The 18076-nt window shown below is 40.8% G+C and overlaps 1 protein-coding gene across 1 annotated transcript; it reads right to left on the minus strand.

Moving 5' to 3' along the window:
• Positions 1–797: 797 nt before the first annotated feature.
• LOC145489742 (phospholipid-transporting ATPase ABCA3-like) lies at positions 798–17167 on the minus strand. Its single transcript, XM_081468775.1, has 18 exons — positions 16958–17167; positions 13915–14793; positions 12227–12850; positions 11240–11387; positions 10584–10778; positions 9839–10065; positions 8827–9145; positions 8269–8460; positions 7547–7919; positions 6809–6993; positions 5998–6166; positions 5147–5388; positions 4553–4732; positions 3321–3833; positions 2747–2931; positions 2253–2440; positions 2014–2184; positions 798–1214 (listed from the first exon to the last, which is right to left on the minus strand). Exons 2-18 carry the CDS (start codon positions 14761–14763, stop codon positions 833–835), a joined length of 5142 nt encoding a protein of 1713 aa, XP_081324901.1. The 5' UTR covers positions 14764–14793; positions 16958–17167; the 3' UTR covers positions 798–832.
• Positions 17168–18076: the final 909 nt, after the last annotated feature.

The following is an 18076-nucleotide window of genomic DNA, read 5'->3' on the forward strand; positions in this document are numbered from 1 at the left end:
CATCGGACGTTAACCTTGTGTAAACAAAAGCAAACTTCTGCTTTATGTGCGACGAATGGTGAGAGAAACACGTCAAATCGGCTTTGGACCTGCCTTTTACAGCAAATGAGGTTAGACCATTTCGAAATTATCAGCTCTGTGTCTATTTCAACTTATTATAGGTCAAGTCGTGTGGCGCATGCTAAAATATACGTCTAACCCGTAAATTGAAATTTGACGACGGATGGTCAAATATTTGCATTTTTGACGTACTTTGAAAAGCTCTCGCGTCGCTCACAATCGTTTGCCCAAAGAAATTTTTACAGGAATCTGTAGACCATCCTTCTGCGATTCAACCACCAGAAGCTTGATCCATTTGAAGGTTTCGCACATAGTGAAAATTAATTATATTCACGAAGTACTTTTATGTAAATGAAATACATGTCTTCGAAATTTAATTATTTTGCACCCAAAAAGACAACGCAACATTCCCTAAAATCATCCCAGTACACATTTAAACATTGTACAAAAATATTTGAGTGTTTTAAAGACGGAAGAGTGATGTGGTTTTGCATGCGAGACTCTCAAACTTGCTTAATAAAATGGTGCGTCAAATGACGATTTTAACGGAATTTGGTAATTTGCATATTTCTTTGAAATAAAAGGATATTTTGCCAAAAAAACTATCCAGTAGTTTTTGTCATGCCCTAGCCTATCTACCATAAGAATATGAGCAAAATCGAATTTTTGACCCTTGCCGCGAAATTAAGAATTTGTCTGATTCTCACAGGCAGGCACTCTTAAATCTTAACAATTTATTTTGGTATCTAACTACTGTTCATGAAGTACACATTCACTCATCTTCTGCTCTCTGTCCTCGCGCGAAGTTCAGAAACACTTGCTCCAACGTGGTCTGACTAACAGAATAATCCTCAATGTTGAAATTCAACTTAACTCGCTCGATTGTTCCAAACAGCTGAGCCCACGTTACCCTGGTGTCGCAGATGTGATAGTGGACCATGCCCTGATGTTCATCTTTCAACACACTACCAGGGAATGAGCCTTCTATAAATTCTTTCAGCGGTGTCATATCGGGTGTATCACTGGATACCCTCGCGAGCAAAGTGTAGCCTTCGCCAAAACTGGCTTTGAGATGTTGAGGACTTCCTAAGCATTTCAGTCGTCCGTTTACCATGATAGCGAGTCGGGTACACAGAGCCTCGCACTCTTCCATACTGCAAACCGGAAAAACAATTTTGTTAACCCTCCCAGTGTTACAATATCAAATTATCAATTCTTACTACCTATTTCCAAATATTTGTTTTAGACAAAGTTATGAGATTTGGTGTTTCATTAAGACCCCATTCCACTGAAGTTGACAGTGTTACAACCTCGAAATATTACTTGTCCTGTCTGATCTCCATCCTTTTCTTTTAGTCTTAGTAATGAGAATTAGACGTTTCCTCAAGACACTATCTCATGGTTGAAAATAACTTTATTCTCATCACCTGTTTGCTTTAAAATATATTGATACTGTAGGGAGAAAAAAAACTCCTGAACGTGGACGGTCGGCAGAAAGAAAGGTAAAAGAAAGGTAAGTGACATCATTACGTTGCAAATTTCTCATGGATTGCAGGCCCAGGACTTAGTACTTTGGTAGAAAAAAAAATGTGTTAACATTTCTAAAGCAGGGCAGTTCCCGTCCCTTCTCTCCCGAGTAATTTGGTCTCATTCTCAGATGTCATCAAGAATTCTTATCTCATAACATGAGACGAGACAGTTTAACCTTCGCAGACAATGGGCTCGATGTACGAAACATCAAGCAAGCATTTGAAGGGAAGAAATTTTGTTCCAAGACCGATTCTAAGAGAGCGAATGTTTCATTGGAGTAACAACTTCCTGTTTCATTTTTGCAACTCAGAAAAGAAATTAGGAAATGAAGGACACCATATACAATAGAAAACATAGAGGAATGAGAGAAAACACGGCAGAATTAAAGCCTCACTAGAAGCTCAAATATTTCAAGACACTCACCTATGTGACGTAATCACGATACATCTTCCATCAGCTCGAACACGTGACAGCGCATCCCATAATAATCTTCTCGCCACTGGGTCCATACCAGTAGTGGGCTCATCCAGAAACACCACTGGGGGATGCCCTACCAGTGATATGGCGGTGCTCAGCTTTCGTTTGTTGCCACCACTAGGGAGGGGAGTGCAGGGTGAGAAAATGTCTCGTCTATCTATGATATGAGCAAGATGATGACGTACCTGTATGAACTGGTTAACTTATCAGCCTGTTCCTGGAGCATTAAAGCGTTAATGAGATCCTCGGCAACGTCGGGTATCAGCCCTTCCGGTACGCCTCGTAGCCGTGCGTACATGTAAAGCAGCTCTCTTCCGGTCAACTGGTCGATCAAAGCATCGAACTGTGGACAATAACCAATACGCTGACGAACCTGGAAACAATGAGATGCAGAAGGTTGATGGTAAGTTTACCGCCACGACCCAATTAAGGGCCAGGGAGGATCCACACGGATAAAATAGCCGCTCTAAAGTCTGCCTTCCACTCGGACTTCAAGCCTTCATGGCAGCGCAAGCAGAAGAGAAACTAGCCTGCGCTCTAGACTTAAGAAGGTGCGAACTGCAGCGTTTCGCGAGAGCAAGACACGCGCCAGGCGCAGGCACGCGTGTGGTACCTCGCTATTACTACTTTAGCGGGAAGAAGAACTATCCTAAGAACGAATCAATGCAATGCAACTAACCCTGTTCATGTTGGTTCTGATGTCAAACCCTTCCACCAAAGCTGTCCCCCCTGACATGGTCTCGTCACCAGTCAACATCCTGAACGTGGTAGTCTTTCCGGCGCCGTTAATTCCCAGAAGACCAAAACACTCACTCATGGGGATACCCAGGCTCAAACGATCCACTGCAACCAATGGCCCACGACCTGGGAGTCAAAAACACGATACAGATTTCTCCATAATATTTGAGTTTGTTGCCACAGAGTTTTCTTGGTAGGCATTATTTCTGTAATTCTGTAACTACTATTTATAGCTTGCATTTAACTGTTCTCCCCCAAACCCCTTAGGAGCCCCTTAAACACAGCTACGCTATAAATATGGCTAATTTTGTCAGCTTGTCAGTGGTTGAAATATCCAGGTTTTGGCAACGTTTCTGCTATCATCAAAACCTGAACAACGACAATAAAACTGGCACTCGAAACGTTGCAAAACAAATTGCACAATCTACCAAAATACCTGTTACGGAAACAACATAGAGAAGTAAGATTTGCATTATACCAGACTTTATAAACTGTCAGTTAACACTACAACTTACGGCCATTTCCAGCAAAGACTTTTCTCAACTCCTTGATAACAAGCACATCATCGTTGTCTTCAGAGGTCAAGATTCTTTCTTTCTCCGCTAAAACATCCTCATCGTCAGCCAAGCTCGGCTCCTCCATTGTAAACACTCCGGTGGAGTATGAGCGCAAACGCGCCAAAAATCTCGTACACGCGTCAAACACGCGATACTCGATCAACAGCACTAGCGCGAAGAAAAGGATTCCTTCCCAGGCCAAAAATATCAAGTAACGTCCAATACCGGGATTGTCCCAGGCCAGGTAATTATCCTGAAGCTGCAGCCCATCGCCGCCTAGTTTTCGAATGTGTGCTTCACAGGATTTTCTGGGGGCGTGGTACGTCGTAACACACATATCCACCGCAGAGTTGAACATGTCTATGGCATTGTAGTTGGTGAACATGTCTGACATTCCCTGGCCGAGGCAGAAGTTAGGTAGAACGAGGAAGGCCCATTTGAGGGCATGGCCAATGTCCTGGTAGTCTAAATCTATAGAAAGAAAAGAAACTACTGGTAAACAAAATACCTCAGAATATACTAACCCTTTACTAACAAAGCGTGAGGGCCCTACTGGGGAATATTGGCCCGAGGTCGTAGCAGCCGACCAAAAATGAACCAATCAGAACGCACGAGTTAACCTCAAGACTACCTTGCCAGATAATAACAATTAATAATTGATTGCCTATCGCAATATAGTAGCGCTCCAATTTATTGTAACCTAAAAATAGGAGTAACCTGAACTAGTCGGTTGCATTTTGGTGCTCATATTATCCCAGGGGTCTGTTATATTTGGGAGCTCGTATTATCCGAGGGGTTTTGCGCCCAAATGATATTTTCGAAAGTCAGTGTTAGTATATTTGTGCGCCCTAAAAGGAAGCTGATTCCACTAATGGAGGCACTGTCGCTTGTTTCCAATGTGCTTATGCGATAATCTTCCTCTAGGAATTAATGAGTAAGTGCCAGGCCAGCTCGTATTGTTGGTGTCCAAGAACTGGTGTCGTATCATCGAAAAATTCTTTGTTTGATGGAGTAACTAAAAGTAAATCATCAAAAACTGTTCTTAGATCTCAAAATGCAACCCGGCGAAATGACACAAACGTCGATACTAATCGAAAGGCAGACACAAAAAACCGTGTAGAGGCCGGAGGAAGAGAGTTTGGAAGACAGAAACTTCTATAAAGAACACACGATGCAGCTGCAGCGTTTACCTGGAACACTAAGAATGTAAACGGTCAGAAGTGTGACCAGCCCTGTGACAATGTTGAAAATAGTCAGCACTACAAAAGCCGTGGAAGCGGTACGAAACACGAACGTGAAAAGATACATGAGCGGAATAACAGCCCAGCCGTAAAACATCAACAGCAGTAGAAGATAACCTAGACGAGGACCTGCGAAGAAAGAAAAGAAATATAATATTTCATAATCAGATGACTTGGCAGCTGAGATGGCAGCCGTTTATCATGATGTTAACTATTTGGTTAAGCTATCGAAAATTTGGTCTGCTCGCTTCCGTTTTGTATTCAAACTCGCGCAACATTCTGCGGCCAATCACAACAGACATTGTTTTCAACCAATCTCGAGAAAAACGAAGCCCAATGGTCACTTGGCTTACCCGCATTTTCCCTCGCTTACTAAAGGTTGCACTTTTCCCGCCTTAGAAACTGGCGGTACAATTTTTGTTCGAGCTCTGATTGGTTTGTCGCGTTATTGTGTTTGTTTTGATTGGCTAGACGTAATGACCTTAGTTTTGGTTTAATAGAACAGAGCTCTAAGATAAAAGTAGAAGTAACTTGATTACAGACCTGTGTAAGCTGGAACGTCAAAAGCGGCCACAAGGATTAAAATTGAGAGGGTGGGTACAAGGAAGTTGATCAAGTCCCAGGTGTAGGCGGAATTCCAGTAGCTTATTGGATCCACACCGCTGACAAACTGCACGTGTTTGGCTTTGTTCGTTCGTTCCTGGACAAGAAACACAACAAAGCTTGAAGCCAAGAAAGCCATGCCAAATAACACGTTGAACGCGATGTTGAATCCGAGGCCATTGCTAAAGGGAAACAATGAGAAAATATTAAAATCTCTCAATCACAAGATTTCGGGACTAATTCTCCTTAGTGACTGCCTTACATTTCTCTTGGTTTCAGTTGTGAGAATTTTGCATTACAGCAAGGCAATGTCTTCAAATGACCGCGAAAGTTAAGAAGCAAAGTAGATGTTGACATTAATCTCATGAGTGTCAAAGTGTCACGAATGTGTTCAGTCTTACATGTGAAACACAGAAACGGTTGGATAGAAATATTAAAGCGATTCATCTTTAATTAACAGCGTATAGAACAGCCTGTATATATTTAAGCGTAGAGCTCCCAAAAAGGACCTGGATCGAGCGTAAGACTTCCCCAAGGATTAGAGGGAAACGCTGACAAATTTTCGTCAACCGTCTCTTGCTTTGCCCGCCGCCTTACCTTAAACATCACGAGAGAAAAATTGGCGACTGTTTTGCAGTCGTTTAAACAAAAAACGCACTCTATAAATACGAAAATTTACAAGTTCATCCCGTCATTCGTGACGTCTTTGAGCTTGCACTCAGGCTCTTCCATATGCTTCGTGCTCGCAAAAGAGTAACACCGCTGGACTAAGCATTTTTTCACTGACTCACCGTTGTAAATCACTGATAGATTCTTGTGCTGTTCTGGGCAGTGGGTGGTTAATGGTCGTTAATGAAAAGTTGGTTCCGAGAGTAGAACGCAAGATGGCGTTATCTGCAGCCGCAAGAGACACGGCGATAGAATGGTAGGCTTGGTTATTGAACCACGCGGTCGCATTAACTGCGAAGAGAAAAACAAACCGAATGATCAATTACAGAAACAATCCTAATAGAATACAACATGAAATTATTTCTTCTTTGGAGAGTAAACCAAATTAAAAACGTGCAAATAGAGTGCAGATTGGGGTTGGGTTTAGCACGGCCACTATGCATGATCTCTTTCTGTAGTTCAAGGGTTCAAAAATAGTCACAATGTTTGCTCAACATGACCTCAGATACAGGGAGCCAGAGTTAATCACCGAGGTTCTGAACTTTTAGGCACCAAAAAGGTTTCACTTAAGATTACAAGTTCTATTTAGACCTGCTTTATTGCTTTGTAAGACTACGCACAAGCTAAAAGCAGCAGTTCATAGCTGACCACTTTGACACATGCACTCGCTGGATTTTAAACACTACTTTCTAAAACGCTATCTTAAATTCTTAATATTTCAACTTATCGAGGTAGACCTGCATCACAAAGACTGATGGGAAGATAGAATTATAGACACAGACAGACAGACAGACAGACAGGGAGGTAGACAGAAAGGCAGACAGACAAACAGACAGACAGACAAATAGACAGACAGACAAACAGAAAAATAGACAGACAGATAGATAGACAGACAGACAGACAGACACAAACAACCTGATTCAGCAGGATTACCTTTGTCATTTTGCATCATAATAGTGGCAGCAATCAAATTTTTCCTGTTGAAGTCACCGAGTCCCATGTCCAGAGCTTGACTCATCAAGTAATGGACCATGTCACCAGTCACGTGCTCAGGATGTGTCTTGTCATCAGACCACTGAGTTGTGTAATTATTTGCTAGGTAACGTGCGTCACTGAAACTGTTGAATAAAGACAAATAAGAAAAGATTTAACGGTGGGATCCTCGTGTATTAAACAATGAGCTAAATGCACGCTGTCAGAACTGAAAAATATATATTCCTGGAAAACGTCATTTTATTACTGATTCTCTCTCTGACCACCTTTCGTTGACGGAGAAACTGCATGACCTTCAAATCTTACTATAAGTTCCTTGAAGTACATTAGCCGATTACAAAGCCGAGAAACGGGCGGCAAAGCCCAACGCGTAACAACCTTCAAAAATCGGTGAAATTAATTTTTATTGACTTAAACTGAGTTAGATACAATTTTTTATAAACACATATAATTCATAAACAAACAGACAAGGTACATCACATATTTACATACGCACACCATAGTCCCTGGAAACTAATAAAGATGATTGAACATACTCTCAGGAACACAACTTACAGTGAAACAATAAGATTTCGCTTCACCATGTAATATCAACAATGTCAATGGCATCGAGTCTTTTAACTCTCTTCTACTTCCAAATCAACACTACTACAGCGCAGCAACAACCGTGTCAATTACCTGTCTGCCGACCAGGGTACATAGTTCTCCATGAAGTTGTGTGTGGACAGAGTGAGCGGTGGAGAGTCCTTGGGCTTTCGGATGCTCATTGCATTAACGAGTGCAAGAAGCGTGAATATTAGAGGAAGAACAAGCTGAGATACAACCGCCAGCTTGTGTCTCTTGGTGTGCAGCAGTCGCTTTACAAACATCGCGTACCACCGCTGACGAAACAGGCGGAAACCCGAAGAGTGCGCGTAACTGTTGTAGTCACCAAACGTGCCATAGCTACCGTTAGATGATCTGAAGGCACTCATGCGTGCTAGAACTGAAGATCTTTCACTTGCTACTGGAACAGCTCCATTCATTTGCATTCCGTTACCAGATGGAGATTCTGAAAAGTAAAAAAAAAAAACGTTGTATCAAGCGAAATACGACTTATAGCAGCTAGTTATATGGATGAGGGAACTGCAGCTTTCTGGCGTAAAAGAGTGATAAACAATGAAGCCACCCACCAAATTACTGAGAAATATTAGTCGTGGTAGTAGCCAACCATAAGAAAGACTTGCACAATCAATCAATCAGAAGGCAAGTCACAGCAAACCAGTCAGACATCGTAACGAAATTCAGTGGGAAAAGGTTGTCGCGTGCAGGAAACGTCACGTGTGTTAGAACTTAACTTTGATTGGTGAGGATATTCAAGTTAACGAGTAAAATGAAATCATCGCAAGATTCTAACCAACCGTTCCGTTGAAGTTTATCGCTGAGGGTGCTGTCCATTTCTTCCCCAACCTTGAGGAATACTTCTTCCATCGTGGTAACTGAAACGCCATAACTGGCGATTCCAAGATCGTTTCGGCGCGTTTCCAACTCGATAAAGAGTTCCTCAAACTTGCCGGTTGCTTCACTTGGCAAAATATATGACAGTTCAGCACCTGGTCAACAAATGAATTACACAAAGTGTTGAAACTGACCTTTTCTCATTTTAAAAGAACGACGTAGTACCACGACCGCTGCTGTTTAGATAAAGCTAAGGGTGCTCTCATTCAAATAAAAGTTATTGAGCTGTACTTTCATGTGGTACCGTTTGTTATGCTGTACAAGGTGCTTTTAACTATAAATCAAGTAGACGAGTCCCTGTTGTGTGACCAATCAAATGAAAGTTGTTAAGGAGTAGTTCCTTTGCCACTTTCTTGGACTTTCAATACTTTGCAGAAGTGTTGTTTGTGTTCAATTTTTGGACTTGGACACTACTGGGTAAGAAACAGTTCATTAAACCGGTCTAGCACCCTTTAACTCACCAATGTTGCTCTCCACTTTTGCTGTAGGTACGTGACTAGTGACCAAAGCAGTAACCCTGGAAACATCACAATTAGGCTCCTTTACGATGACCATGTGGTAGCCCACGCCATATTTGTTTTTGAGGAAAAGGGGAGAACCACAGCATTTAATGTTACCCTCGGCCATGATGGCGATCCTGTCACCAAGAATGTCTGCTTCGTCCATAAAGTGAGTGGTGAGCAAGATGGTCCTTCCTTCCTTCTGCTGCTGCAACAAATCCCAGGTGAACCTGCGAGCTGACGGGTCCATGCCAGATGTTGGCTCATCCAGCATTACAACCTAAGGTTTTGAATGGGTCAGTGTAAAACGAAGACTGCGGAATACGGCAAAATGCACACTGCATTCTCCAGACTTTTTTTCGTGTTACCATATCTATTATCAAGAGCTAACCGTAATCAGACTAACCTGAGTGATTTTCAAGTTATTAAATCCAAAACGCTATTCAGTCTAACCAAGAGCGGACGTTAACTCCGATTAACCTGAATGACGTCCAAGTTTTTAGTCTGCTGACAGTTTTACCTCCGGTCTGCAGTCCGCAGCCTGTATTTTACACTGACTAACTTTTGAATATGGCCAGCTTGGAAGTTTGCATGGAAGCGTGTAACACCATTAACGCTATTGGTATTGACTGTTAAACGATTCCCTTTGAATTGGTTATAAAAGGGATGTCATGAGATATTAAGTCTCGTTTTGAGACATGGAGTTTACCTTCAAGTCAAACGAAAACTGCAAGGTTAACTGCAAAAGTTTGGGAAGGTAGAAAACTACATAACAGAAGAGAAGAAACCAAGTGGAACAAGGATTGTTCCCATTGGGAAGGATTCAGACAGGAAACAAATGATGATGAATGAAAACAGCACCATCTGTGATATAGCTGCTTAAAAACAAAATGAAAGAATTTCAATTTCCATTTATTCCTAGGGGAGTGCAAGCCAGTACTGGAAGGCATGAAGCTACAAGATGATTTCAAACCTTGGAGTCACCGATGAGTGCTATTCCAACAGAGAGCTTTCTTTTCATTCCACCAGACAGTGCACGGGCCTGCGTGTGTCGCTTGTCAGTCAGTCCAATACACTCGATCATTCTGTCAATCTCATCTTTCACCCGCCAAGATGGGCAGTTCTTTAACTTGGCAAAGAACCACAAATGTTCCTCAACAGTAAGACGGTCAAACAGCACGTCATGCTGTGGGCAAAGACCTGAAAGAGAAGTAAGTTATGCTTAAGATGCACAGCAATGATTGTGTGCATGATTGTAAGAGACTCAAAAATAAACCTAGATCATAAAGGACACATGACAATGCTTGACATGCTGGGGAGGAAATATCAAACCTAAACCCACAATTTAAGTAAAAATGACTGATCATAAATGGTGATAATGATGTAAATGGATTGCAAGATTTCTAAACTTAAAAACACGAGGTTTTTTTTTCCCGTTTGGGATAGATTTTCTTCGAATTTTCAATTGATTTCTATATTCTGGTTAGATGTACATCATCAGATCATGAAAAATTGATCAATGCAAGCAATTTTGGAATAAATTACCAACCCAAGGCCTCTACCCACGAAGAGGAAAGCTATTACAACAAATAAATTTGATCATGTGGACATAAAAGTTGTAATTAATTATAAGAAAATGAATTAACATAATACAATTTATCATTTTAACTAAAATAATATTTTTAATTATTGCATAAAATAATAATATATCATCCTGCCTAGACTGCTGCGCACTCCAGTGATATCGTCACTTATAGAGCATCCATTGACAAGTGCTGAGCCAGATGTAGCAGGAAAGAGTCCTGTTAGCATGGACATCAATGTTGTTTTCCCAGCTCCATTGTGTCCCAGCAGTGCAGTAATCTGACCTTCATACATGTTCATGGAAACTCCATTAACAGCTACGTTCTCTCCTAACAAGAATGGATTTGTGAGAAAGAGTTCTAGGCTAGTAATGCATGGACCCTCTACTAAGCAAATAGCTTGTTTATAACGAACAAGCCTAAATAAGTTTCAAACTCTTTTTCCAGTATTTTCTATAAAACTAACCTGCATAAAGTAGACTGCTTGACCCCAGGTGAGGGACACTATGTACAGCTAAGAAAATACTGCACAATTCTTTTCTACAAATGGGCTTCACAATTGCACAATGCAGACTTCCAACTCCACAATTTCAAAATCATAACTTTAGGGATTCAAAGTGAGCCCTGTAACATCTTTGGACATTAAAAATTACAGACAGTAAAAAAAAAGGCACTTTTATATTCAGACTCATGATGTGACAGTTTTTGATTTGGTTCTACAAACCATCAAGGCAAGCCTAGTATAACCTTTCACAAAATATATATGCTACACAAAACACTTAGTTGCAAACCTTTCTCAGCGTTGAACACTTTCTTGAGGTTTCTTATTTCAATCCCTGGTTCCAAACCCACCGGTTCTTTTTCTAAAAATTCCTGAGGTACCGACATTCCAGATCCGATGTCAGTTGCTAAACTATGATGAAAACCACTTATCTCTTCCTAGAGGGAAAACGATAAGCAAACGATCAGGCGAGATGAGGCCAAGAGGCTCCTTGATCCCGTTAAGAAATTTTGGTATTTGTACCTTGTACAAATATGCCAATCTTACCACAATTGGATCCTACAGTATCTCTTAGGATCCTTAACTTGAGATTGGTATATTAGTTAGGATTGTGTGAAGTCCTGTAACGAAATCCTAGATGGTCCTGCACAAGAACCTTTTGGAATCTATAGGATTGCACAGGATCTTGAGAAGGACTCTCTAGGACCCTACAAGATCCAACAGAATCTCACACTGGATTACACACGGGACCTTACAGGACCCTTACAGGATCGTAACCTCTGGTATAGGATTCTTTCAGGATCCTGGGAAGTATATATGCCAGGCAGACTCAGCTACCCCATGGTTGGGATGTTAGTCCACTGCTTCAGATAAGAGAAGGGTCTCAGGTCAATACTCCGCCGCGGTCAGCTACCAGATCGAAGGAACCGAAAGAAAACTTCTGGTGACTTAGTGAGGCTCATATCTGTTTACCCATAAGAATAATTCCTTATTCCTTCTAGAACTGTGTTAGGCCACTGCAAGTACACTACCCCCCTCCCCCCCTTGACAAATTTATCAGGTCGCCAACAATTTACCCACTAAATTAATTTCCTTGGATTTGCAGAGAGACTGCCGGCAGGATAAAATGCCATAGCAAAGAACTGACAACAGCAGGTCTTGAAACAATTCATGTCTGCAGTCAAGTTCAAAGCAGGAACCAAACAGTAGTTTGTAAATTACGAAAACACTAATCAAATAGTTAATATTTAATAGTTCCAGTCTCTAGCATTCTAACCTCTTTGCTCTTTCCGCACCAGTAGGTGGATAAAACAGGGAAATACCAGGGTTGCGGAACTCCATAATCACCAGGAGAGACAGCTTCCACATACCAAGCAATCAAGCCATAAATGAATGAATCTACCACAAACATCACCAAGACAAGACCAAGTGTAAAATCATCGTCAACGGATGTTCTTTGATTGAGATTTGACCACTGAACTCCTGTACCAGCTCCTTCAAATTTCCCTATCAACTGAGCGCCCAATGACATTGCGACATTAGAAAGTAGGCAAGATGTTGCCTTGGCTCCTAAGCTCATTGTGTCGTAGTTTGGTGCGACAAAGAAGTATGGAATGTAACTAACAAACCAGATTATTCCTCCAGCAGCTGCGGCGATGTTTGCCTTGGAAAAGAACACACTGACACAGAAGCAGAACATGATGGATGATATTGCATAAAGTGTTAAGAAAACAAATATTACAAATGGTGAGCTTTGCTCCAAGATACGACCATTCTCATTGTATTTTACTGTGAATAAAATTGTAGCTAACGCCATTGTGATAAGGAGCAATATAAAGTATTTTGCGAAACATGCCAACCAGTGAAGCCAGCCATTCAGTCCCATCATCTTCATTGATTCCTGTTAACAAATAATATAATAGTTTATTATTGTTTTACTTTATATATCAAAGTTCTCGGGCTGATTTTAAAAAGTGAAAGTGTTAGGTGAGTTATTAAAGTGCCGTCATTTGGTAAACCTTTGTTAAAGTACCCATTCAAAGAGTTTTTGATACTTACACCATGACTCCTATAAACCTCCCCTAAAGCAACCATTTCACAATAAATATTCCCTGTTGCTGGCTCTTTTCTCAAAAGATTTGAAGATGCATGCAAACTAACTTCGAGGGAAAGGATGCTTTTCTTCAGACATAGGCAAACGGTTCTGGGTTAGAAAAAGCTATACCCCTGAAGGCTATTTGATTCTTTTTTCTCTACATTTTCTTTTTCTGTCTCTTTTTCTTATGGGTTTCTTGGCCACTTGCCTTTGCTCCTTTTGGAAAGGCTCACACCAAGATGTCAAACAAAATGAAATGAGAACAAAAGGTAGTCATGTAAATGGCTATGGAAGGGAGAAAGAAATCTTGCTTTGACTGTGATTGGGTAAATTTGTGTGCTCAGTTATGCATGCGTTGTTACAGGTCTCAGCAGTTTATGAACTGATTATTAGTGACAACTTCCGGCATAAAATATCATGGTGCCACAAGTGGTACAAGGATTATGTTCACCCATGGCTGGTTTTATGGGTTAATATCTATCAGAAAATAATGTGAGAACACACAGGTACTAAGGCACTAATTGCATCATTATGGTGCCAAAATGGGGCAATAAGGATATGTCATGTCAAGGGGATATGATCTACTAACAAACGTTTGATCAATTTTATAGGCTACTTTCAGATGGTTGTCATTTCACGGTAGCATTATTACTTAAAATTGAAACTTTATGGTATATAGTGTCTTTGACATCAAAAATCGTGTTATAAAATTAACGGGACGCAGACATAATTCACAGGGCCGTAGACAGTAACAGGCAAATCGAGGATCTTGTAAAGAAATATGAAGAGATTGTTTTTTTTTTTCTGATAATGCCTACGTGGGGAATTTCACCTGGCTACGACCCTTACTCATAATCAAATTTTCTCACCTTCAACTTCTTCTCTTTCTCATAAACAATATCTCGAACAATATTCAAGGCAATGAATATAAGAGACAACATCAAAAGTAAAGGAAGTGTTGTTTGTATGGCCACTGTCAAAGGATCATCAATACAATCTGGGTACGGAAATCTCTTCACAGACACTATCGTATTCACATCCGACATGTTCCCTTTGTACTTGATGATAGCAAAATCCACAGCATGTTGAAGTGACAGAAATCCGTCTTCAAAATAATAAGGAGGCCCACCATACGTAGAATTTGATTCTCTAGGTCCTGGAGCCTGAAAAACGGGAAACGTGAACTGGGTATTCCAGCTGATAGATGGGTATATGCCAAATTCCGATCTCTGTTCTCTTTCGTTTTTCTTTGATTTTGAACTAAGTCGAATTTTGTAGATGATATCACCACCGTTAAGACTCTTATTGAAGGCAATCCCACCGAGAAACAAGGCATCATTAGATGGTTTGTTTCTATTTTGTTCTTCACTAACCAGAACTCTGACCATTTCGTCCTCATTCCGAAATCCAGTGACTCTAACAAGTGACAGTTGTTTTGCAACCATGCCCATAACCTGTCGCACATCACTTGTGTTGGGTGCAAAAGCCATTTTCCATTTTGATTCATTAGTCAAAACTGGTGGCAGTTCTTTTACATTAAATGCAGAGTAAGTAACATTTGGTCTATGTTCATCTTTGACGACAAATGCTCGTAATAGAACCAAGATGACTAGGAAAAACAGTGGCATTGCAATTTGGGAGAATGTTCGCACTGGAGCTCTCTTTAGAAGGACAAGATTTTTCCATAATAGTAGCAATAATTGGCTTCCTTTTCCCATTTTGCGGGCCTATTTACTCCCAGCAATTACCTGTGCAAGAAAAAAAAGGCATCAATAAGGATATTTGATTTCTTAACACTAAATACCAGTTTCAACCTTGAGGTAGCTTGTAGCAGTTTCCAACCTTTTTCAGCACTTCTAGATTGATAGATCTACACTGCCATTCTTTTTCAGTTGATGCTCCAGATTCCACAATAATGGCATCGAAAATGTTCCAACATGGGTGAATCAGATGATATCGAAAGATAATCATGTGATCATGTTTTGACAAAAACATTTCATCATGGCAATGATATGACCTTAATTTTAGGTTTCAATTCCAATAAATATTCCGAAACGAGTCCCAGTTTGATAAAGGCGTTTTTAATGGGTTATGCTACAGCAATGGTAAGCTTCAGCATCACATAAAATGCTATAACTTGTTTACCAACATTGGTTATTTGTTTGAAAACATTGATCATCATGGCATCAACTGAAAATTAAAAGAGTGGTAGCATATTTGATACATCAAAGAAGGGCTGAAAAATGCTGGAAACCATTGTGAGCCACCTTAAGGTATCAGTGCAGTGAAACCTGTGTTTAGCGGACACCCTTGGGACACTCACTGGTGTCCGCTTAATACATGGTGTCCGCTCAATACAGGGTGTCCGCTCTAAACAGGTTCTAATATGTTGTGCAATAATAGTTAATTATTAACTCCTTTGTATCACAGTGTAAGATCAACCACTGTTCATAGGAGAATGTCCAGTCAGTCAATACATTAATCTGGAATAATCACTTAGCTTTAAAACGACATCGCTGAACAATGTTAAAGGAGTTTCAGCGGAACCTTTAGAAGTAAAAAACTCTTGATGAGTCCGCTTATTGCAGGTTTTGTGCAACAAAAAGGCTTAATATTGGTGTCCGCGTCTGGTTAACAGAGGTGTCGGCTGAATGCAGGGTTATTTTACGGTACTGATCTGGGAAGAAAATTTTGGGACTTTAAGCTGGTGTCTACTTAATAGAGGGTGTCCGCTTAATGGGGTCCGCTCAATACAGGCTTCACTGTATATGCTACTTTGGATGGCTCTGTCAATTCCAAGCTCACCCGTGCGCCCCCGGGTATTTGACTTTTTTTCAGAAGGTGGCAAATGCTCCACCGTAGGGCAGCTGGCGCATACAAAATCCTCATGGTGGGGTTGTGAGAAAAGTGCAAATGCTCCACCCATGGGAAACCGTCAAGTTTGATTTTGACTGTTATTCATGTACTCAGCTTTATGGTATTGTATGGTATTGAAAAAGATGATGTTTGAAGAGAAAACTCATAAAAGAAGGCTTATCCCTTCAAACAAAAATACGATCTGTTTTTGTTATAAAAATGCCAATAATTTACTTTCGGAAAATTCTATCAAACCTTCTAGGCCCTTTAGTCTTAACTAACGGCCCACGCCCTACTTGTATCTCCCCTCGATTCTCTCGTACGTGGAGACCAACATGATATTTTTGAGGGTTGTGGGGCACGAACTTGTTTCCAATGGGTTAAATCTCAGCAAAGAATTTACATCTACGTTCTTTACGTAGGTTAATCCTTTTGATGTTGAATAAAGGACGCTTTGTTTTTAAAAAGTACCCATTTGTAATTCTCTATATTTGACTATATTGTCAAATGCCTTAAGCCCGGGCAACCCGTTGCGATCAAATACCTCATGGGTGGGAACCTACAACCAGTCAAATGCCCGTGGGGGGTTGGGGGGCATGAACGGGCTCGTAAATGACAGAGCCATTAGAGGTGCGCGTGAAAATCTGTTTACTTATCAGTGGAACGCGGTAGATCATTTAATGTAAACCTGCGAAAGTACCCTGTCCGGCCCTCGCTGGCGTTTATTTCTGAAATCCAGACCGAGCTGTTGTAAAACCTAACTAAATTCTGCTAAAATGCTCGAAAAAAAAAGCTGGCATAATATACAAAAAAGCTCAAATATCACGCTTCCGTTATGCAAATTGTTATCAATCAAATACAAATTGTTTTCAATGAAAACGGTTTAAATTGCAATATTTTACCACTACAAGTCTAACGTACAGACAATCTCACAGACAAAAAATAAACTTAGAAATGGTTTGAATAGCTAAAACTGTTAAATCACTCAGTCCCGAACTTCGGACGTTCTGTGGAAAGGTGTGGAAAATCGTGGTGAATATTATGAGAATGGGTTACCTGTTAAACTTGGTCTGCTTTCACCAGCCTTTCTGGTCTTTTGAATTTCGTTTTCCTTTCTGTGATATTCTCATAAAGAATCGTGCTATTAGCCACCTTAAACATTGGAGGCGTTTGAGGTATTTAAACTAGTAGGTTTAACAAGACGTTTTGATGTCCATCGAAATCAACATTTCGTGACCTTTGTAATGCAATGGGTGTCGCACCTGATAACTGAAATTGCAAGCTTTTCCTGGTGCCAGTCACGAGCTTACAATCTTATGGTGAAACATTTTATAGTATGCAGCCCACATGAAAAGCAAATACAGTGTATCGTTTTTGTGTTTATAATCTGTGTATAGTGTTGGAAACTAAATTTTGACAGCATGCACTCGCCATTCGAGAGCGAGCGGCGGTGTAATTTTCACTCGCCCAAAACGCTACCTCCCCTTACCCCCAAAAAATATCTGCAGTGATTCACAAACTATACATTTTTTTTCGGTGTCCCGTAATCACGGACGTCCAGCTTGCCATTTCATGTTGAGCTTTCTTCTTCTGGTCCATTTACGAGACTCCTCCCTGTCCTCCTGAGGACTGATCGAGGACCGATTTTACTGTTTAATCCTCCTTTTTAACTCCCATCAACTTTTGACACTCCTTCAGTGGAAATATCGATTTCCACATTTCCGTAGTTTTAACTGAAAAACAGCCAAACGAAGGTCAGGGAAACCATATGATTATCGTTACGTCATCGTTTTCGAAAAGCTCCGTTTTCAAAATGTTTTTCGTCCACACTAGAACGCAAAGCCGGTGTTTTCAAATTCCTCCGGTTTGAAGAGCGTTTCCTTTAAGTTCCGTTTTCGTAACGGACTAATGTGGGCGGTAGGCCTAGCCGTAGAAATAAAGCTGTGTTTTCAGATTTCTCTGGCGTACTGTGGACGGAAAGCATGGGCCCGGTGTATGTATAGGCCCCGTTACTCTCAAAACGTATCAAATGCTTAAGCATTTGATGCGTTTTCAGAGTAACGGGCCGGGGCCTATACGTACCCTGGGGGAGGGCCTCCCATATAGAAAAGACAGGGGTGCTTGTCTCAAAGTTTGAAAAGAACCCCTAAGAGGTACCAAGATCCTGTTTTGTAG

Source organism: Orbicella franksi, chromosome 6, assembly GCF_964199315.1.
Source record: "Orbicella franksi chromosome 6, jaOrbFran1.1, whole genome shotgun sequence".
Lineage (NCBI taxonomy): Eukaryota > Metazoa > Cnidaria > Anthozoa > Scleractinia > Merulinidae > Orbicella > Orbicella franksi.